Source organism: Sander vitreus, chromosome 11 (genome assembly GCF_031162955.1).
Source record: "Sander vitreus isolate 19-12246 chromosome 11, sanVit1, whole genome shotgun sequence".
Taxonomy (NCBI): Eukaryota; Metazoa; Chordata; class Actinopteri; order Perciformes; family Percidae; genus Sander; species Sander vitreus.
In genome coordinates this window covers 21,084,679-21,108,042 of record NC_135865.1, presented here as the reverse complement: position 1 = coordinate 21,108,042, position 23,364 = coordinate 21,084,679, and the positions used below count along the sequence as shown (strand labels likewise).

Genomic DNA, 23,364 nt, shown 5'->3' with positions numbered 1-23,364 from the left:
TCGCAACAAACACAGTGTAACATTATTATAATATAAAAATGAATAACAAAACGTCAGTATTACTTACTGGTAGTTGCACGCACACAAAACTAGGAACTTAGAAATAAGTACAGCAACACTATCTTCTTTATCCATATATATAACTGCTCAGTCTTTCGACGCCAGCTCTCTCTTCCAAACTTTCCCGAAACTGAAACTCAAGCAGTCTTCTTCAGCGAACAGCAGAGCGCAGCACCGCTCCCGATTGGCTGATTCTCAAGCAGCCAGTTTTACCTGCCTGAAGAGGCCCGTCACATGCACACTACTGTTCACCTTTTCCTGCTACAACTGAATTCCCAGGAGACAGCGCGATGCTACAGCTAAGTTTCAGTAACGCTATTACTGTGCAAGCCACAGACATTGTTTATCCTGTTTCCATATAGTTACATAGTCACTGATATGGTCATAACCACTACAGTGCTCAATTACCTATTTTGAGGGGGAAATAATCTAAACTTTTCGCTGCGAAGGCATGATCTGTCCTATGCAGGACATCCACCAGACCACCGGATTGTTATTGGGATGATTATCACAGAAGCATGGCTGAATACACTCACCGGACGGAAGCTAGCAGCTAACGGCTATCTGGCTGTACACACTCCCCGGAGGGCAGCTAGCAGCTAACAGCTACTACCGCAATACTGTTTTTTTTAGGGGGAATAAACCTCAAGACGTGACATGACCTGTCCTCTGGAAGACATAGCCACACCACCGCCACTCTGTGGATTGTTATTGGGATGATTATCACAGAAGCCTGTCTGAATACACTCACCGGACGGCAGCTAGCAGCTGATGGCTAACGGCTATCAGCTAGCAGGGCAAGCTAGCTACCGGCAGGATCATGACAGGGACCAGGGTAGGTGAATTTAAACAATGTCTGAGTTGAAAATGCATCTTGTTAACACGTAAAGGCCCTGTTCATGTGGCACAGACATATTAGTTGAATTTTGTGTCTGTTAAGAGGCACAAAGGCACTCTAAAACTTGCCCCGCTTGTAGTATGTAGCTGCAGCTTCTCCGTGTTACCTGCACTGATTCGGGTCGGGGTTTTTTCTATTGAAAGTACTCGCGTAGCTATAGCGATCAAGATTAACGTAAAAATTGGCCGGAATTCTCCTTTAACCATGAGAGTTTGTCTCTAAACACATTAAAACATCCACTTAAAATGTCATTTCACCTTTTCCTGGAAAACAATATTAATAATTTTACAAATTGTATGTACATTATTATTATTATTATTATTATTATTGTTGTTGTTGTTGTTGTTGTTGTTGTTGTTGTTATTATTTAAGAAATCTGCTTATCTGCTTTTTTGGCATGAGTTTGATTTGAGAAGATTGATACCGCCGCTCTCTGTTATGGTCACGTGCGGTATACTAGCCGCAGCGGAGGTGGCGCGCGCCAATGTGACGTCAAAATGACGTAGATCAGAGGTCGCACACCACTTCATTTTTTTCAGTGGGGCACGACAAAGCGGAAACAGGAAGCCTGAACGAGCTCAAGGGTAACCGGATGCCAGGACTCTCAGCGTGACTGCAAGTCTCTCTTGTAAACTTACTGGGTTAAGATGAGTTATTTTATGGTGAATGAAAGGCATGTTCCGACTAAATCATCGAATCAAATCGAAGCATTGATGGCAATGCTGCTGCCAGTTTAGAAGACAGATTCAGCAACTGTATGGCCTATTTCTCGCTTAAAATGTTTTCAGAAACACGTTTCGGTGAACTATTTTCGTAAAATACTAGATCGTATTCTCAACGCACCGCCATGACACTCGGTTGAAATTCTCGAGCAGCCAGACCCACGTCACGCGTTCGTCCAATCAGCTGCCGGTCAAGGGCGTGGAGCATCAACCATGGATGTATGACGTTGCGACACCACGCTTCAGTCGTGTCACCACGCGTCAGTCGTGTCACACAAATGGATCTGTACCCTAAAAACTGTTACTCGCGTGTGGTGGTCGCGACACTAGTCAAGAGAATAGTGGCAGCGCCACACCAGTTACAGAACAACATACATCTCAGTGTCAGTCCAAATTACTCACAATAGCAGTTTGAACTCACTGATGTAATGCCATTTATTTTCTAAGTGTTAGTACGCTCAGTGAAACTGAGTCAAGCGCGAGGGAGTTCTAACTCAGAGGAGGAGAAGTTAGTGAGGCCATCGTCTCCACGGCAGGTGACAGTGCGCACGGATCCGCTGCGCCACGCATGGATGAAATAATGAAATAGTAAATAGGACTACAGTAACAGAAATATGTGCAGAATTAAGACAGTCAAGACGGCCCAGTGTTTGGTGGACCGGGTACACCTTGTTCACTTAGTAGCCTACAAATCATCCGCGGGATCAATTACGCATCACATGAGTTTGCCCACCTGACACAGCGTTTGTTCCTGGGGAGATGGAGCCGTACGTCCCGCCTCCTGTGCGCCATGGATGTCTGAGCCTCAGCAACTACTAACTATAAATATACAATTTGCCTGTTCCCAGTATTAGCACAACACTTTGCGATGGTTAGCTTGTTACCTTTGACGATATATGCTAAATGTAATGTCTCTTTCACATTAGCAAGTGACTGACCTATCTGGATGCGTTTTGAGATGCCTAATGAAGTTCGACGTTGTTGATCCGGCATCATTTATCTTGGTGCCACACACCTTGCATTTAGCTGTTCGCTTACTGCCACTGTTTACGAAGTTATTGAAAGCAAAACTAATGACAAAAGGCACAACTTTGAGTGCGCGCACATAAGGCATATGCGTTACGTTGCACATTATGGGCAGGGGACATGCAGCTCGTTTCCCCAATGTGTATATGCGCCAATAAAAGAAAATAGAAATACATGAATACATTTAGATTTAAAAAGCAATAATTGCATGAAAACAGGTTGTTGACAAGTCTCGAAGCTCGAGTCCGAGTCAAGTCTGAAGTCTTTTGGGTCGAGTCGCAAGTCAAGTCTGAAGTCTTTTGGGTCGAGTCAGAGTCAAGTCTGAAGTCAGCTGTTTGTGCGACTTAAGTGCGACTTGAGTCCGAGTCTCAGACTTGAGTCCCCATCACTGCTATTAGCTACACTATTACTTCAGTACTGAAGAAAACTTTAAAACATGGGGATTCTCAGGCATGTTCTGGAGTTATAAGTAGGAGCGTCTTTTCTCTATGATTTTATGGATGTATGGACGTACTGTATATTCACGACGGGGTATCAGAGATAATGATACCATCAGCAAGTGTAAGTCACTCTCTGAATCTAAAAATGTCTGTGTTTAGATTTGAGTTATGAATTTTAATGCAAACTGCGCACACAGGCGCTGGGGTTTTTGTCCATAATTTAGGCTACTTGGAGAATTGTGTGTTACTGGATGTATTGGCCCTAAAAAGGTATTTCAACAGGTAAAAAGTTCTGGGTGGGTGGGTTATAATGTGTCAGATATAAACTTAATGAATGAATTCAAGTCATTTTGAGGCAGAAATAACTTTTCAGTGACAAGGTAGGGGCTACAAAGTTCAGTGACTGAACTGAACTGAACTGAACAATCACTTTTTGGCAAGTGAAAAAACAAAAACTAAAAGGATAGATTGGTTATTATCTAGGGCACAGGGCGCTCCTTCAGACAGCAATCACTTTTTGGCACAACACAACACCTGGCATAGTACAATAAGTAACTTCTGTTGTTCCTGTGTACCTGTCTCCTTCACCCAATGCTCCCCTTAACTCACAGAGCTGTCTGTCTTTCATGAAGGGTAACATGTACAATAATGTTTCCTCCAAAATGCATGCAGGCTGATGATGCTTAATGATTAGCCTACTACTAAATCTACCTGAGCTCTGTCTGTATCTCTCCCACAGGACAATGATGATGCTTTTCTATGTAAGCAGTCATAGTTCCCAGCTGTCAGTGGACCTTTCTGTCCATTGTTGACTAGAACAACAAAGGCAAGACCATAGGCCAGTTGTAAGTAATTAAGAAAAGAACATCCATGGTGGTGTCTTATTAATAATTCATTGTATGGTGTGTATATTATAAAAACCTGGTCCAGCATTGACCTAATGGACCTGAAAAACAGTGGCAGCTGACAGACACAATCAATACCCAGTAGGGGTTAAAGAAGCAGCACAGAGAGAAGAGCTGGTCTAGGACAGTGGATCCCAATCTTTGTGGCTTAAGTGAGCTTTTAAAGTGAAGATGTACATGTGTCTACTCACAGGTTGCATATTACGGGGCCACGAAACTCACAAAAGGCAATGAGGCACACCTATAACAAATTAATCTAATACAATTGGATACATAATTAAACTGCAGCATAAAAACTATTTATTGGAAGAAGAAAAAAACAAGCGCCTGGCATATTCTTGGTATATAATCTCCTGGCACCCTGGTATCATAACCTTTACATTTCCAGAAGAAGGTCCCTGAAGGACTGCAGGTCGCTTAAATGTCACCTGTCTCAGTGTGATCTGTGTAAAAAAGGACTCTTTAGACCATCTGTCACACTGTCGTCATCTGCAACAGTGTGATCTGTGTGCAGTAGTGAGAGACAATTATTTACAGCTAGGCAACGTCTTCACGGGCCATCTAATGCTCATGCCATTAAACCTGGACTCGAGATAATTGGTGCACTGAGCAAAATAATCTGTACCAAAAAAGGTTTGTCAAAAAGGAAAACCCTCTGAAGTATTGTCTGAGTGGCAGTGCTTTCTTACAGTTTTAACAGGTAGCACATGGCAATTTTCCAAATGCTGTGATTTGCATTCAGTATAATTAGATTTTGGAATACTTACTAATTTAAAAAATAATTCTAAATATTACATGAAGGAATGACTGAACCCAAAGGTGTTTAATCTCTTTAATTAAAATTATTTAAAAGAATTTGTCTGCTTTTATTTTATTAAGTTAAAATTTCCAACAAATATCACACAAGACAACATCTACGGAAACAGTAAATCATTGTTGAGCAAATAACACAACGAACAGGACCAATCTGGGCAATGTTTAAAATCACAAAACCTACTTTATGAGCTCTAGTCTGGCTTTCGTAAATCACACTCTACGGATTCCTGTTTACTGTTTCTAACTGACTATATAAAAAAGGAGGTAGATAATGGAAACTTCTGTGGCATGGTCATGTTAGACCTACAAAAAGCTTTTGATATAGTCGACCATTGTGTTTTAATGTATAAATTGAAAGCCATGGGTTTTAGTGAACTAGCACAAAAATGGGTGGGCTCCTATCTGGAGAATAGAACGCAAGTAGTGGACATTGGGGGGAAAATGTCTCAACCAAAAGAAATGGACTGTGGGGTACCTCAAGGGAGCGTTTTGGGTCCACTTTTCTTTCTGATATATATAAATGACCTAAAGTCTGCTTGTTCATGCAGTCTTTTTTTATATGCAGATGATTCTGCACTGGTTGTTTCTCACAAGGATAAAAATGTGATTGAAAGCACACTTAGCGCAGAACTTCTAAATGTTAGCATGTGGATGGCTGATAACAGATTATCACTTAATTTAGGGAAAACTGAATCTATATTGTTTGGAACAAAGATAAAGTTAAAGAAAGCCTCATGTTTTAAGGCCCTAGCTGGAGATACTGTAATTACTGCCAAGGAATCAATCAGTTACCTTGGATATATGTTAGATTGCCACTTATCTGGAGTAGGTCAGGCCCAAAAGGTAATCACCAAAGTAAATCAGAGAGTCCGCTTTATGGCCAGAATATCAAGGTTTTTGAATGAAAAAACAAAGCTAATTCTGGCAGGAGCTTTAATTCAGCCTTATTTTGATTATGCGTGTGGCTCATGGTACAATGGTGTGACAGGGAACCTGAAACATAGGCTTCAGACGTCTCAAAATAAATTAATAAGGCTTATTTTAGACCTCCCCATAAGAACTCATCTGGAATCTTCCCACTTTAAAAGGGTGGGATGGTTGAAAGTTGAGGATCAAGTATCTCAGTTGCAGCTTTGTATGGTACATAAAATTGTTTATGGAGATGTGCCCAAATATTTTAGAAATTATTTTAATAGAGTAAATGACGTTCACAGTTACTCCACTAGGGGTAGCTCAACAGATTTTGTACCCCCCAGTGCTAAGACTAATCTGCTGGAACTACCCTTTATAACGACTCCTTGACCTTGACCTTGGAACTAGTTACCTGGTACACTCAAGACAGTCAGAAGCATAGCCAGTTTTAAACAAGGTTTGAAAGTATGGCTTAGGTGCCAATGATAGTCATTATTTATTTGTGTTGTTGTTTTTTGTATAACATGGATGAATTTGTTTAATGTATGATGAATGATTGATGTGTGACCTGCTGCCACTTGTCCTCTCCACCTGCCCTTATAGGGACCACAATGGAAATAAGTCTTTGGGCTTTATTGTGTCATCCCTGACTATTTATGTATTTTAATGTATGACACAGAGTACTGTTTCATATTTTATATTTAAGTGGTCAAATAAAATAAATCAATCAATCAGTTGGCAAATAAAAAAGGAGCTTATAGATAAAATATATTAAATATTTAAATAGAAAACATACACATATTAAGAAACTGAGGCAGCACATTCTAATCATGACAGTAGTAGAGACCAAATCTTATATATTTCACAGAAATTCAAACTATAAAATTAGGACTAAAAATGCCAATGTCTAATCTTAGTATTTCAGCAACAGCTGGAGGCTTTTTTTTGGTCTAAATATAACATATTCGGCAAAATCAGGCTTTGATGGATTTGATGCATGTTCATTTGTCTGTTTAATTTATGGGGGATGTCATTCACTGTGTTATACCACAACCAATACTTTTAAACATTTAATGTTGATATAGAAACTGAAAAGGTGGAAATGTGCACACGCGCAGGATTGTGGCAGCAGTTACATGTAACATGCCTTCCAAATATATTTTTTTAAAAATTGTTCACTGGTACGATGCCTTCTTGCATCAAAATAACTCCACTGATGCTTGCCAGAACATGCAGTCTAAGCTTTGCCTCGAGGTTGAAGCTCCAGTGGCAGAACATTTGATTTGGATTTTCAAACAGAAACTCGTCTCTCTGCGTCTCTATCAAAAACTACATGGCTGATGAGTTGATGGATTTGAATTTCTGTTTGAGCGTGAAAATGTTTTAAGGCATATGATAAGCTTTTACATCTTCATCAGTATCCTTGGTAACCAATATAAGCTGTGCCATATATGTTAATTGCCCAGACAAAAGAAGACTCTTATGTGCCCTTGCTTGTATGTCATGTGAAAATCAAAAGCTGTCTGCGGTAAAGGAAGTTTATTCGACCTAATTATCCAATCAAGCTGTAACCTGTAAACATGTCCTGCAGAGGAGGCGGACAGCTGTCGGAAAAAGAGTCAAGCAGATGTTAGATATTTCGTGTTTACCAAGCCAGTACTTTATAGCTCTCGACACTACATACATGTAATCACTTCACTGTGCTCATTCCTGAACATGGGAGCAACATTGCTGTGATCACACATATTACCCTATGGACTTCCTGCTGCTGACAACATTATTCCCTATTTGAATGCTGGCTTTGATGGATATCACCTGCCTGTCTGTCAGACTGTTGGCCTGATTTAGCTCCCTTGAGGGAATTATTCTTTCTCTCGTAATATAACTGCAAAAATGAAAGGGAAATACCACCCAAAAGATGCATACTGTAATGCACCTGTATTGGTTCCCTGCCGGGTGATATTGATTTAGCGCGTAGTTACATAATATCTGTAGGGACTTACATCAACTCCTCCGGTGTTTATTCTCCTGCTACAAATAGAGGATTGTCAGACAGCCCAGTGTGCAGATGAGCCATGCAGCAAAGCTCAAGCTGGATGAAATCACCTGTAAAATGCTGTGTACAGAATGTTTTTTTTCTGCCAGTTCTTTGCTTTGAATCTAATATGACAGATACAGACAGGTAAAAAGTTCTGGGTGGGTGGGTTATAATGTGTCAGATATAAACTTAATGAATGAATTCAAGTCATTTTGAGGCAGAAATAACTTTTCAGTGACAAGGTAGGGGCTACAAAGTTCAGTGACTGAACTGAACTGAACTGAACAATCACTTTTTGGCAAGTGAAAAAACAAAAACTAAAAGGATAGATTGGTTATTATCTAGGGCACAGGGCGCTCCTTCAGACAGCAATCACTTTTTGGCACAACACAACACCTGGCATAGTACAATAAGTAACTTCTGTTGTTCCTGTGTACCTGTCTCCTTCACCCAATGCTCCCCTTAACTCACAGAGCTGTCTGTCTTTCATGAAGGGTAACATGTACAATAATGTTTCCTCCAAAATGCATGCAGGCTGATGATGCTTAATGATTAGCCTACTACTAAATCTACCTGAGCTCTGTCTGTATCTCTCCCACAGGACAATGATGATGCTTTTCTATGTAAGCAGTCATAGTTCCCAGCTGTCAGTGGACCTTTCTGTCCATTGTTGACTAGAACAACAAAGGCAAGACCATAGGCCAGTTGTAAGTAATTAAGAAAAGAACATCCATGGTGGTGTCTTATTAATAATTCATTGTATGGTGTGTATATTATAAAAACCTGGTCCAGCATTGACCTAATGGACCTGAAAAACAGTGGCAGCTGACAGACACAATCAATACCCAGTAGGGGTTAAAGAAGCAGCACAGAGAGAAGAGCTGGTCTAGGACAGTGGATCCCAATCTTTGTGGCTTAAGTGAGCTTTTAAAGTGAAGATGTACATGTGTCTACTCACAGGTTGCATATTACGGGGCCACGAAACTCACAAAAGGCAATGAGGCACACCTATAACAAATTAATCTAATACAATTGGATACATAATTAAACTGCAGCATAAAAACTATTTATTGGAAGAAGAAAAAAACAAGCGCCTGGCATATTCTTGGTATATAATCTCCTGGCACCCTGGTATCATAACCTTTACATTTCCAGAAGAAGGTCCCTGAAGGACTGCAGGTCGCTTAAATGTCACCTGTCTCAGTGTGATCTGTGTAAAAAAGGACTCTTTAGACCATCTGTCACACTGTCGTCATCTGCAACAGTGTGATCTGTGTGCAGTAGTGAGAGACAATTATTTACAGCTAGGCAACGTCTTCACGGGCCATCTAATGCTCATGCCATTAAACCTGGACTCGAGATAATTGGTGCACTGAGCAAAATAATCTGTACCAAAAAAGGTTTGTCAAAAGGAAACCCTCTGAAGTATTGTCTGAGTGGCAGTGCTTTCTTACAGTTTTAACAGGTAGCACATGGCAATTTTCCAAATGCTGTGATTTGCATTCAGTATAATTAGATTTTGGAATACTTACTAATTTAAAAAATAATTCTAAATATTACATGAAGGAATGACTGAACCCAAAGGTGTTTAATCTCTTTAATTAAAATTATTTAAAAGAATTTGTCTGCTTTTATTTTATTAAGTTAAAATTTCCAACAAATATCACACAAGACAACATCTACGGAAACAGTAAATCATTGTTGAGCAAATAACACAACGAACAGGACCAATCTGGGCAATGTTTAAAATCACAAAACCTACTTTATGAGCTCTAGTCTGGCTTTCGTAAATCACACTCTACGGATTCCTGTTTACTGTTTCTAACTGACTATATAAAAAAGGAGGTAGATAATGGAAACTTCTGTGGCATGGTCATGTTAGACCTACAAAAAGCTTTTGATATAGTCGACCATTGTGTTTTAATGTATAAATTGAAAGCCATGGGTTTTAGTGAACTAGCACAAAAATGGGTGGGCTCCTATCTGGAGAATAGAAACATGAAGTAGTGGACATTGGGGGAAAAATGTCTCAACCAATAGAAATGGACTGTGGGGTACCTCAAGGGAGCGTTTTGGGTCCACTTTTCTTTCTGATATATATAAATGACCTAAAGTCTGCTTGTTCATGCAGTCTTTTTTTATATGCAGATGATTCTGCACTGGTTGTTTCTCACAAGGATAAAAATGTGATTGAAAGCACACTTAGCGCAGAACTTCTAAATGTTAGCATGTGGATGGCTGATAACAGATTATCACTTAATTTAGGGAAAACTGAATCTATATTGTTTGGAACAAAGATAAAGTTAAAGAAAGCCTCATGTTTTAAGGCCCTAGCTGGAGATACTGTAATTACTGCCAAGGAATCAATCAGTTACCTTGGATATATGTTAGATTGCCACTTATCTGGAGTAGGTCAGGCCCAAAAGGTAATCACCAAAGTAAATCAGAGAGTCCGCTTTATGGCCAGAATATCAAGGTTTTTTGGATGAAAAAACAAAGCTAATTCTGGCAGGAGCTTTAATTCAGCCTTATTTTGATTATGCGTGTGGCTCATGGTACAATGGTGTGACAGGGAACCTGAAACATAGGCTTCAGACGTCTCAAAATAAATTAATAAGGCTTATTTTAGACCTCCCCATAAGAACTCATCTGGAATCTTCCCACTTTAAAAGGGTGGGATGGTTGAAAGTTGAGGATCAAGTATCTCAGTTGCAGCTTTGTATGGTACATAAAATTGTTTATGGAGATGTGCCCAAATATTTTAGAAATTATTTTAATAGAGTAAATGACGTTCACAGTTACTCCACTAGGGTAGCTCAACAGATTTTGTACCCCCCAGTGCTAAGACTAATCTGCTGGAACTACTCTATAACGACTCCTTGACCTTGACCTTGGAACTAGTTACCTGGTACACTCAAGACAGTCAGAAGCATAGCCAGTTTTAAACAAGGTTTGAAAGTATGGCTTAGGTGCCAATGATAGTCATTATTTATTTGTGTTGTTGTTTTTTGTATAACATGGATGAATTTGTTTAATGTATGATGAATGATTGATGTGTGACCTGCTGCCACTTGTCCTCTCCACCTGCCCTTATAGGGACCACAATGGAAATAAGTCTTTGGGCTTTATTGTGTCATCCCTGACTATTTATGTATTTTAATGTATGACACAGAGTACTGTTTCATATTTTATATTTAAGTGGTCAAATAAAATAAATCAATCAATCAGTTGGCAAATAAAAAAGGAGCTTATAGATAAAATATATTAAATATTTAAATAGAAAACATACACATATTAAGAAACTGAGGCAGCACATTCTAATCATGACAGTAGTAGAGACCAAATCTTATATATTTCACAGAAATTCAAACTATAAAATTAGGACTAAAAATGCCAATGTCTAATCTTAGTATTTCAGCAACAGCTGGAGGCTTTTTTTTGGTCTAAATATAACATATTCGGCAAAATCAGGCTTTGATGGATTTGATGCATGTTCATTTGTCTGTTTAATTTATGGGGGATGTCATTCACTGTGTTATACCACAACCAATACTTTTAAACATTTAATGTTGATATAGAAACTGAAAAGGTGGAAATGTGCACACGCGCAGGATTGTGGCAGCAGTTACATGTAACATGCCTTCCAAATATATTTTTTTAAAAATTGTTCACTGGTACGATGCCTTCTTGCATCAAAATAACTCCACTGATGCTTGCCAGAACATGCAGTCTAAGCTTTGCCTCGAGGTTGAAGCTCCAGTGGCAGAACATTTGATTTGGATTTTCAAACAGAAACTCGTCTCTCTGCGTCTCTATCAAAAACTACATGGCTGATGAGTTGATGGATTTGAATTTCTGTTTGAGCGTGAAAATGTTTTAAGGCATATGATAAGCTTTTACATCTTCATCAGTATCCTTGGTAACCAATATAAGCTGTGCCATATATGTTAATTGCCCAGACAAAAGAAGACTCTTATGTGCCCTTGCTTGTATGTCATGTGAAAATCAAAAGCTGTCTGCGGTAAAGGAAGTTTATTCGACCTAATTATCCAATCAAGCTGTAACCTGTAAACATGTCCTGCAGAGGAGGCGGACAGCTGTCGGAAAAGAGTCAAGCAGATGTTAGATATTTCGTGTTTACCAAGCCAGTACTTTATAGCTCTCGACACTACATACATGTAATCACTTCACTGTGCTCATTCCTGAACATGGGAGCAACATTGCTGTGATCACACATATTACCCTATGGACTTCCTGCTGCTGACAACATTATTCCCTATTTGAATGCTGGCTTTGATGGATATCACCTGCCTGTCTGTCAGACTGTTGGCCTGATTTAGCTCCCTTGAGGGAATTATTCTTTCTCTCGTAATATAACTGCAAAAATGAAAGGGAAATACCACCCAAAAGATGCATACTGTAATGCACCTGTATTGGTTCCCTGCCGGGTGATATTGATTTAGCGCGTGTTACATAATATCTGTAGGGACTTACATCAACTCCTCCGGTGTTTATTCTCCTGCTACAAATAGAGGATTGTCAGACAGCCCAGTGTGCAGATGAGCCATGCAGCAAAGCTCAAGCTGGATGAAATCACCTGTAAAATGCTGTGTACAGAATGTTTTTTTTTTCTGCCAGTTCTTGCTTTGAATCTAATATGACAGATACAGACATTGTTTTTCTTTTTTATCTGATCACCACAACAGTCTCGGTGGTTGTATCAGCTTTTGAGAGTGCTGTTGTGATTTGTAGCCTTGAGACTCATATCCTCTTAATGTTTCCTCATTTTTATGTAGTTTGCAGAACACACAAAACCAGTGAGTCTTAAAGTCTTTACTAATGCAAATTATTATTGATGTTAGCGCGATATAAGTGAAAGAAATTGATAAGATGTTCTTAATTGGTTTACCCCTTCAACTATAAATTTCATGTTTTCTCGTTTTTATTTAGAAGTACAAGGGAGAATGGACAATTAATAAAAAATGAAAGAGAGAAGAGCACAAAGGTTTGTGCAGAAATCTAAGGGATGCACTGAGAGAAAAGTGAGACAAATTGTCCCTTTCTGACAGATTTGAATTGTTCACTGGGTTTGGGATGTAACTTCACAATGCATGGTTTTCTATGAATGACAACTCTCTTGCATCTATGTGGTTTCAGTATTTTTATTGGAAAGGTCACTGATCACAGCATTCCTCAAAAGAAAAAAAATTGAACTTCTAGGAAAAATGGAAAAAGTACTTTATAATCTTCTTATAGATAGAGACATGATGGTGTGCTTTTCTTTAAAGAGTAGACATTACATGTGCAAATACAAATATTTCATATGTCCTCAGGGTATTTTAAACTAAATTATTGTTGGACTGCATGCATTTTAGACCACAAAAAAAACATTTTCAATCTCTTGGCTTTTTAGTAAATTTCCATCCTCTGTATTTTGCCCAAAAGAAATGTGCAAATTCATACTAAATCAGAAAAATGGTTGTTCTTAATCACTTAATAATAATATGCATGATAACCACACCAGCTTTTCAAAGTAAATTGTAGCCTATTATCGGATGAATTCAGAAGACTTTGGCAGCATAACATGACAAAGTATTTGTAATCCATGCCAAAAGAATAACATAACATCAGTGGGTAATTTTTTGTATTTTCCAGAACACTCCTACTGCATGAAATGATCTCTAAATGTTCTTATATACTGTATATCCTTGGATCCAAGTTATTGTAAAAAACTGCAGTATAGTGTATAAGAGTGTGAGCTCAACATGAATCAAGTGACTAGCTTAGCTACTGTTGGTCTAATTTATTCCAATAACTTTGATTTAAAGGAATGTTTTTTTTTTGGAAGAGAGGGATACAGCTCAATCAGCAAAATCCACCTCCCAGGATCTCTAAAGCTCACTAATTAACACGTTACATCTTGTTCATTTAATCTGTACTAAAAAAAACTAACTAACTCTCGGCAAGAAAAATAATTAAAAAATAAAAATAAAAGTCCTTTAAATAGCAATAACCCAGTCAGCGTTCAGTCCAGTGACATGCAGAGCTGCTTGTGGTTTCATTGTAAAGCCATTATTCTGCACTAGAACTGGGAAGTGGTCATTCTAAACGTTTAGCATATAGAATGAACAAAGTGAGGGTTCATAAGTTGAGATCACGCCGCTTTAACTAAAGTTCACTTACGCAAGTCCCTGGTGTACTGTGAATGTTGTTTAGCAAGGCAACTTTAATGGCTAAAGAGGAGACTGTAAGGAAAACCCAAGATGCTGGGGTTTATGCACAAGCCTATAATTTACATTATTCCTGACATGTTTCGCACAAGTACAGCTATTCTTTAATTGGGCCCAGAGAATTGTTAAAAGTACATTTGAGTGAGTCTGTTTAAGGCTACGTTGGACTTTCTGAGGTTAAAAAAAAAAAAAAAGAACTGTCAGGATAGCCTTTTACCTGGTAGTATAGTAATTACCATGTCTCATATAGAGCTGTTGCTGCAGTTATCCCCAGACCTCCACTTGATTATGCTTCCCACCTCTGTCCAGAGTAATACATCAATACATTAATCAAGCCTCTTTCTAAACTCAGACGTAAGCATCAGACTCCTTTTATCATTTTTGTTTCTGCACCCTGTAATTCTCTCTTCTAAACACAGACTGGCTTATTCTCAAAACCAAGCCAGATGTGGAAAACCTGAAACTACAGCAATGGTTACCAAAACCAAATCCTCTGAATTTATGTAAATACCACTTGAATGGGAACCACATTCGTGCAGACGTAACCCTGTCATTGTGGACTAATTCTACTCTCATAGGGTGACTCAGACAACTTCTACAAACTCCCAGATTTGGTGAGAGAAAAAGAAACATTTCTTACATTATATTATATGACATTATATACATCATTGAAAGTATGTTGTCCAACATATAAGCACTTTTTGTTGTTCCCAAAACAGAGAAAAACAACATATGATGCTTCCCCATGAAAAAGAAAAGAGACATTTTAGTTCACGAGTTGTTTTTGGTGCAGGGATCAAACAGAAAAAGCCATCAAGGGTATCTGCAATCATGTACAGACACACACAAATTAAAACTCTGCAGAGCATCAAGCAGATAGCAAATATCTTGTTTGATTTAAAAGGACATCTGATTTGCAATAATACTGGGAATGCGGAGAACATTCAAATGAAAGGCCTCCATGTGAGAAGAGTTGCCTCAGTATATAAAGCAGCTGTGGAAAGGGCATTTTCTATTGATGACTGTAATTTTCGAAAGAACTCAGCTGGCATTAAAGGTGGGAGGTTTAATGGCCACATGAACAGATAGAGCAGCATCTCAGCTCAGGTGATCAGGGCACATTGCATTAGTCTGGAAGCTGCTGACCACAAATGGTGACATTTGCAATCGTCAAGCAGAAGTCTAAAGTAAGCCTGCAATGCACATTAGAAAATTAAACTCTCAAGAACATGGAATGCACTCTCAGCAACATTATTTGCTGTGTTTGAGGTGTGTTCAGATTGATGTTACTGGTGTGGTAAAACAATATCCGCAGTGACATCACACTTAAGGCTCAGCAGGACATAGTGTTTTTCTTTCTCATTTCATGTGTGATATTTTGTCTCTGTAATTTAGGTCTTTCACTGAATGCAATGCACATGCACACATAGTGGCTACAGTGGCTCAAGCTGCTGCCCCTTTGCTTTCTTTGGCTGAAGTGTCCCTCTAGTCTGGACCAGATAAATAATGATTGCTTTCACTGATATAATATTTCTGGTGATATTATTGTTGTTCTTGCTGCTGTTATTCTCATGATAGCGAGAAAGCTCCTATTCATGCCAAAGAAAAAACAATAAATTAAGAAAGATGGTATAGATGACACTGAGAGCACCCAGGCGAATGTTCTGAGTATATGGGTACATTTTCTGTTTCAGAACTACACTACAATAGAATGAAGCTCAATTGGGTATAAAAAAGAAAAAACATTCTGTGGTTCCACAAAATCAGTCTCCCATCTCTCTATGGAGCAGGTCCAACTTTATACTTGATGACATCGTACATTTGACACTTACTTTTCTGGTTTCTGGCTTTTAGAGAGAGTAGCTTATGTTCACAAATATTGATTGAACTTTACAAGGCTATGGAAATAACATAATGAAATTCTTAAGTCCCCTTTAAGGCCTGCACATGTTGTATAATATATACTCTATTCTATTATTTGAGCATAAACTGCATCTTCAGTCATACACTGTCAGACGTCAGTTAATTTTTATAAGGTACACAGCATGCCATTTGCAGGGCGTCATGACTTGGTCAGGGTGTATACGGTGTAACTGCAATGTGAGGGATAAAGGTACAGTGAGTGATGATGAATTAGTTTTGTAATAAGATGTCAATGTTCTTTTATTACAAAAATCTAACTTTTTACTAAATGGACAATATTTTTGATAGATCCTCTTATACCACCCTCACTGCTCCTGGGCTCTGTTAACACCATGAGCCTTTTTACCTCATGAAATACTATGATGTTATGCTTTCACATAATAGCAGGAACTACCCACATATGAGGACTGACTGGTGCATATCCCCTGTTGTGAAGTCAGATTTAAAATGTATTTCTGACTCAGAATTTCATTGGAATAATAATGAAGCCTTTGGTCCGGAGTTACTGTTGTGATGTGCTAATGAAAGCGACTTTGATCTAAAATAGGCTGAAACGCATGGTGGACCCATGCGTGGAATTCAAACAGTCCTGATCTGCTGAGGTTCATGTCGGGGAGCTCAACATGGAGCATGTGCACATTAGAGGGGTAAACGAGAGAAACATTACAATAAGTGATAAGCATATGAGGAAAGAACAGTCACAATGGTTGACAATCAAAAGTATTTTTTTTCTCTCAATCTTGCTATTTCCTCCAGTCCTTGACTCACTTTGTCTCACAGCTTCCTTCTTTTGTTCTTTGTTATCCCGTCATCACTCGCACTGAAAAACCTGACAACCCATTATTGCATTTCCATTTCACTGAAAGGTTGCAGAGGCATGGGAATTTTAAGTAATTGTCAGTCACTCGTTCGTGTTTACTATATCCCACTGTGTGCTGCATATTGTTATAACAGTTCTCATTAGTTCTCACAATTCAATACCAGCTAGAATCATATCGGTTGTTCTGTTCTGTTTTCTTTCTATTTTTCCGCTCTTTGTATTCGTCATACAGTACTTCTCAAAACAAATGGTGGCAAGTCAATCAGAAATTATATTCAAATACAAAATTGCAGTGCAAAACACATGTTTGTTCTAATTGATCTGGATTTTTTTTCTTCTCTGTACATCCATTTATTATTTTTAAATGAACTTGTCAGAGAGGCTTGCTTTAGCCAAAATGTACAGTGATTTGCCTTGGCTATAATTGGACTATATTTCTAGACTCAAAGCTCTATTGTGTCCATTTTGTATTTACTTGTTGACTTACTGTTAATGTACATGTCAAGGGAGACAAACTGTTCTTCACACTTAATTTGAATGTATTTTTATGGAGTAGAAGCTCACCCTTTAGGCTTTTTTCCACCAGATATTTGGAATTCACTGTAGGGAAAGCACAGGTGTTACTACTGTAATAACATTAATAGTGGCTCTGTACAATTTAACTGTCTTAGTAAGCCATGACAGTTTGACAGTGTGACAGTGAGCTAACATGCACAATGCCAGGACCCTGAAACTAAGGCAGCTCAATAGATTTCAGCCATCACTGAATTTTTCTTTTTCACTGTTCCCACTGTGACGTGTCAAAATTATCTTCAATGAAAAATACCTATCTAAGATAATTTAAAGCAAACATATGTTGAGTTGTTTATGTATCCACAATGATCCCTAACAGATCACTATCCCAAAGATATTTTTTGTTCCTCTCCAAACAGAACAGTTCCCCCTTTTTAAGGCCAAATTGAACCAGATTGATGTATTTAGCACATGAACCCGAAGATGTTCACTCTGAGAGGATGTCCCCGGACCCCTACAGGGGTTACATCACTGCCTCTGGCAGGTCTATAAGCCCCTGGTGTTTTGTCATCCCACCCATGGCTCTAAATGTAAGGCCATTTATTTCATATATGTTTGAATGAAACACATACTCCAGGGCTGGCTGTACACTGCATAATCCTGCTCTTGCAGCTGAGGTGCACCAGCCCACTCTCCATTCATTCTCCCTGGCAGACTGGACCTTCCTATTTGTGTGCAGCTGGACCCTTTTATTATTTACACTTGAAATGATAATGACATCATGTGTGCGCAGCTGCACTATTTGCATCCACATGGCATGCAGCTGAATTTGTGTGACAAAATGAATAGGTGGACACGGATCATGAGATGTGGAGGTTATCTGCTTGTGTGATTTAATAACAGGGTGATGTTGACTAGGAAATAGATACCATGTGATAAACTAAGTCAGAGCCAACGAAAATGTATGGTCGGAGTTTTGTAAGTAAAACTGTAACCAATTTTGCTGGGCTGGCAGCTTCAGTGCCATGATCGGCTGACATTCCTGGCAAGGGCATCTCACTTTGGCTGACCCTTTGTTTTTCCACTGAGTAAAGTTGAAAAGGTTGGAGAGAGATGAATGCCAGTATGTTGTTATTCTGTACACTTTGTGCAGACGTTAAGAAGAAAAGATGATTGGCAAAGTGGCTGAGAATAGCTGAGTATAAGATTTTATTTCATCTGAACAGGTTTAACAAATACAGCTATACCAAGCAAGCACATACACTTACAATCATGTCAGTGATATAACTGCTATGTATAAGAGCCTTTTAGATAATACAAAACTTGGCCAAACATACGATCAAGTTACAATGACACTGAATTCTAATTGCTGCTTGTCTGTTCTTGGATGCCGCTCAATTCACGCAGCATTGAGTCAGATATGACTGAAACATTGATATGCAGTTCTATGAGGTGGAGATGATGGCATTTTGTTGATGTTTTCTACAAAATGGGGCTTTTGATGGGTGTGTCAACTCAAACGATGCTCTGCTCACTTTAAACCTCTAAATTCCATTTCCACTCATTTGTGTAGAATCTATCTAGAGGCATTTGGTGTCTCTTTTTAATAAGATATAATACAATATTGGAGCAGTATTTTGCAGTCACTGGCTCTTGACCAAAGTTACCATTCAACACAGCAAATGCAATTCTATTTAAAGACATTCCCATCTAGATTATGAAATGTCTATTTACATCAACTCGACATGTTTACTGTTAGTTAATCCCGACAAAAGACATATTCAGTGTAGCTTGTCCAGATTTTGTCCTCGTTTGGATCATTGCTGGTGTATGCGCAGGTGCCTGTGGAGCTGCAGGCCACCATGTGGAAGCCCACCTCTGTCAGCTTGTCAAATGCCTGCTCTAGAAAGTTATACTTGAGATAGTACCGGGATGTGTATCTCTCCGGGGGCCTGTCCGGGTCTCTGCTCTCATTCAGCGTGTCCCCAAACACTTCTTTGGCCAGGGCAGTCTTCCCGCAAACCGTGATGCGCGCCACTCTCCTGAATTTGGCATCGGTTTGGATGTCTCTGCCAATGGTGTACGAGCCGCGGTATCCTATCGTGATATAGCCCGACTTTCTGGAGTCCAGGGATGGGGAGCGCAAGGCCCCGCTGACCGACATGGCGCGTAAAGTCTCAATACCGCCGGAGGAGCCGCACTGGTGCGCACCTTCCTCCGTGTCACTCTGGCTGATCTCCTCGTTGATTGAATTGTCCTTACTCAACCGGGGGCTGAGGCGTTTGGCAAGGTCCCGCAGTTGGAAAAAGTCAGCCTCCCTCTGCAGGCGACTTTTCTCGGGGAAGTAGTCCGGGAGGACCAAGTTCAGGTCTCGGAGATAATCTAGGATGTAGCGGAACAAGAACCCGTCCCTGTCCAAGAAGAAGCGCCCTTTGCTGTCTCTCGCCAACTCCTTGGGTGACTTCTTGCTGAACATGTTCCACAGCAGCGAGTCTGGGACGGCGATGAGAGTTGTATGTCTGGTAACATAAACCTGTCCGCCGACATTCAGCTCAATAATCTCTGAAAACGGGGAACCCGAGTCGCCGCAGTTGGACACTCCGCGCTCTGTGTTGGCCAGTGCCATCTTCTCTGAGCCTCTGCACTGATGTGAGATCAGTGGAAACACTGACCAACTAAGTAGCAGCGGCTTGTTTATGAAGCCTGGGCTCATCACGTGCGTGGGTGCGCGTGCGTGATGGGGGTAGACTGTGTGTGTGTGTGTGTGTGTGTGTGTGTGTGTGTGTGTGTGTGTGTGTGTGAGAGAGAGAGAGAGAGAGAGAGAGAGAGAGAGAGAGAGAGAGAGAGAGAGAGAGAGAGAGAGAGAGAGAGAGAGAGAGAGAGAGAGAGAGCATCACTTAAAGCAAGCACCCACATCTGATTATGTGTCATTTGTTTTCCCTGCCCTGTCTGGCATAAATATAGGCTAAATGTATCACATCTTCTGATGATTATTTAATTAATTAAATAAATACATTATTTTTTACAAATCAGTTGGCCTTAGTTATTACAGCTTTGAAATCAAGAAATGGTTGGACAATAGGGAAAGAGTGACACCCAATGCAAATCTAATGGAAATGCAGCCTTAACCCTCAAACAGCCCTTTGAAGAAGTGAGGACTTGCAAAAAATACTACTATCAAGGTTTAACATTCAAATTGGTACGTACAAAAGCAGAAACACTCAGACAAACTCTTTTATGGTTAAGACATTGCATCGACTGATGCATGATATTCATTTCCTGAAGACTTACTTAAGACAAAACATACATGCCTAACCCCTACCCTCACCTTTGCCTTCGCTTACCTATAACCTTTTGTTGAAGATAGCTTCTCATTATGTGACTGTGTGAACAGATAATTATTCTTGAAAAATGGGACAAAAAACTGGGACAAAAAGGTTGTTTTTTTTTTTTTTTTTTTTTGATTATGTGTATTTACATTTATTTGAAATACACATATCAGTCATTATGTCCCCACACTGTGATTATTACATATTATACACAGACACACCATCTCTGCTATCCAGTGAATTACTCTATCTTCATTTAAGTGATGGACATACTGCACATGTATTTGGCTTATCATTGTGTTTCAATACATATTTAATATACCTTGATAACGTGTTCAATTGGCTAAAGGGAAGAAATGTAAAAGTAAAACAATAGGATTGGCACACATGTTTTATGAGTGGCTTGAAGGAGTCAAAATCAACACAAAGACCACTGGACAGGAAGCATAATGACAATATTTACTGAAGCTTCTGACACAGATAAATTAGAAGGAAAAAAATCACAAAAACAAAAGGCATCTGTATTCTTGGAAGGCCTGATTATCCATTAAATTTGACATGGATAGTGAACAAGAATCAATAAATACTACTTTTAAATAACTTTTTTTTTTACAATAACTGCCCATAAACTAGTCACAACTGTCACCACATGTTGCCGTTTACAGTGCAAACTAGTTAGCAGCACACGAGCAGAGAAGAAGAAAGTAATGGATAAATTATTGAAATTGTTGAAGTGATGAAAAACAGTTGAAATAGTTTATTTAGAGTAAATGATGATAAAGGTCCAGCATTTGTCACATCAAGTGGTAGTAGTATGAATGCAAACTTGACCAAACCAACCTAAACATTGTTTTCAATTGTATGGAGAGAAACAAATATTGTTACAATACATACTTTTAGTGTTAAATAGCATCAAGTTTATAATCAATTCATGAAAGCATATTTGAACATGACGGGTGGTGTCGATGAAGGGCTACTTGAGTTGATCTGATAGGAATGTGGGGTTACGTCAGACTAAAAAGCTTAGCAGTGGTAGGATGCAACTAAGTCCATTTACTCAAGTGCTGAAACTTGATTATTCTACTCCACTACATCTCAGAGGGAAATATTGTACCTTTTACTCCACTTCATTTATTTGACACTTATGGTTACCAATTACTTTAGAAAAACATTTGCATATATGATATGATGCAGCACTGTACTACTAATCGACCCACTAGTAGTGTCTAAAATTGGCTCCACATCTCTACAACATTAAAATGCGCTTACGTGTATTTGTTAGTGATGAAAAACAGAATATGTTTTATAATAATATAACTCAATGAAAGGTGCAGTTCTGCATGTAATTATTATGTCCCCAGCTGTTTGAAATTACACATCAGCTTGTCATGTGCTTGTCTGAGTGATGGTGGAGAGTCATTTCCCTGTTCAAAACTTCCCGTTGCAGAGAGCTGAACTCCCACCATCTGCCATCTCAAATCTGGTTGTGCAAGACAGCCAATAGTTACTTTTATATTCTCACGGCAAAAATACAGCATGGGTTCACTGTGATGCTTTTAATTTTAATTATGAGGAGATTTTGCAATACCAAAAAAAAACAGACAAATCAAAGACGACGTCCACTCATTGTGAAACTTCCCACTTCTCACCATGGTGTGTTTTACCCACTTTGGAAATTTGGAAGACCAACTTTCAGATAGTGTCACTACCTATAAAATGCAGCTGCCCTTAGATGTTTTGTCACTTGAAGACATTGTTGAGCTACAACAATGCTGCGCAAGGTATTGCTGTGTTCTTTTATATTTACATATTTTCAGCGTTTCACTGTATGAGATTAAATTCCGGCACCTTTTGGGAGAGTATGTTTGGGTTAGATGCAGCATATTTTAACTTCTTTAGCCTGAATAGGTCCTCAACAACTGTTCTCTCTCTGGGGAGGTTTTGCATCTGACCGGTCCTGTTTCACCTTTCCAGGGTATTACAGAGAGCTTTGGAGCTGCTATCCATGCCCTCAACACCACCCAGCTGACAGATGGTGTGATTAACAGGAGCAAAAGGATGATGCTGGACACCCTGGGTGTTGGGCTGTTAGGAACCAGGACAGCTGTCTTTAACAAGGCTCTCACATACAGCCAGGTACAATATACTGCTTAACTGAAGTAGAGGTATACTACTCTTCACCTGCTAAAAAAATATGGCATATAATTACAATCTAAATATTTATTAGTTATATCTGTCAATATACTATAATTCTGTTTTTATTAGTGTCAACCTGTGATCATCATCAAATCTGTCCTTATTTGGCCTCATCAGAAGTTGTCTTTGTTGATCGGAAACTAAAATACTAAGCTACTGATTGTCAAATACAGCTGACAAATACACTAATTGAACTATTGTGCACTACCAATTTCCTTTTGGATGAGATGTTGACATTATAAGTCTGCTTCCTGGGCTTCCTTAATAGGCCAATTAGTTGACATAATCCCTTTCATGCTGCTATTTGTTCATAATTTTGTTTGTTGGAAATTAGGAACGTCACTACTGAGCTCAGTTACATCCATATTTAATTGCACGCTTATCCTCATGTTATTGTCTGATTGCAGTTGTTCACGTCTCACGAGAGGAGCGGCGTTTGGGGTAAATCGGAGGTAACTCTTCCTCCTCATTTCGCTGCATTTGTCAACGGCATCGCGGTAAGCACAGTCAAATAAATGCATCATATTATGTATAGA

At 39.1% G+C, this 23,364-nt stretch overlaps 2 protein-coding genes across 3 annotated transcripts in view; one reads left to right on the top strand and one right to left on the bottom strand.

Moving 5' to 3' along the window:
• Positions 1-23,364, top strand: part of acod1 (aconitate decarboxylase 1) — a 42,116-nt gene that overhangs the window by 16,347 nt on the left and 2,405 nt on the right. The window contains exons 1-3 of one of the 2 annotated variants that reach the window (XM_078262292.1): positions 22,326-22,413; positions 22,607-22,768; positions 23,236-23,325. In XM_078262292.1, coding sequence (XP_078118418.1) covers positions 22,402-22,413; positions 22,607-22,768; positions 23,236-23,325 — 264 coding nt within the window. In that variant the 5' untranslated portion in view covers positions 22,326-22,401. Of the gene's footprint in view, positions 1-22,325; positions 22,414-22,606; positions 22,769-23,235; positions 23,326-23,364 lie in introns of those variants that run through there. The other variant, XM_078262293.1, reaches the window with a different exon arrangement.
• kctd12.1 (potassium channel tetramerisation domain containing 12.1) lies at positions 18,490-20,189 on the bottom strand. Its single transcript, XM_078262835.1, has one exon. It carries the CDS (start codon positions 20,014-20,016, stop codon positions 19,063-19,065), a length of 954 nt encoding a protein of 317 aa, XP_078118961.1. The 5' UTR covers positions 20,017-20,189; the 3' UTR covers positions 18,490-19,062.

Bases quoted from the DNA above. Each gene is read 5' to 3' on its own strand.
- kctd12.1 (XM_078262835.1), bottom strand. From the start codon at position 20,016: ATGAGCCCAGGCTTCATAAACAAGCCGCTGCTACTTAGTTGGTCAGTG.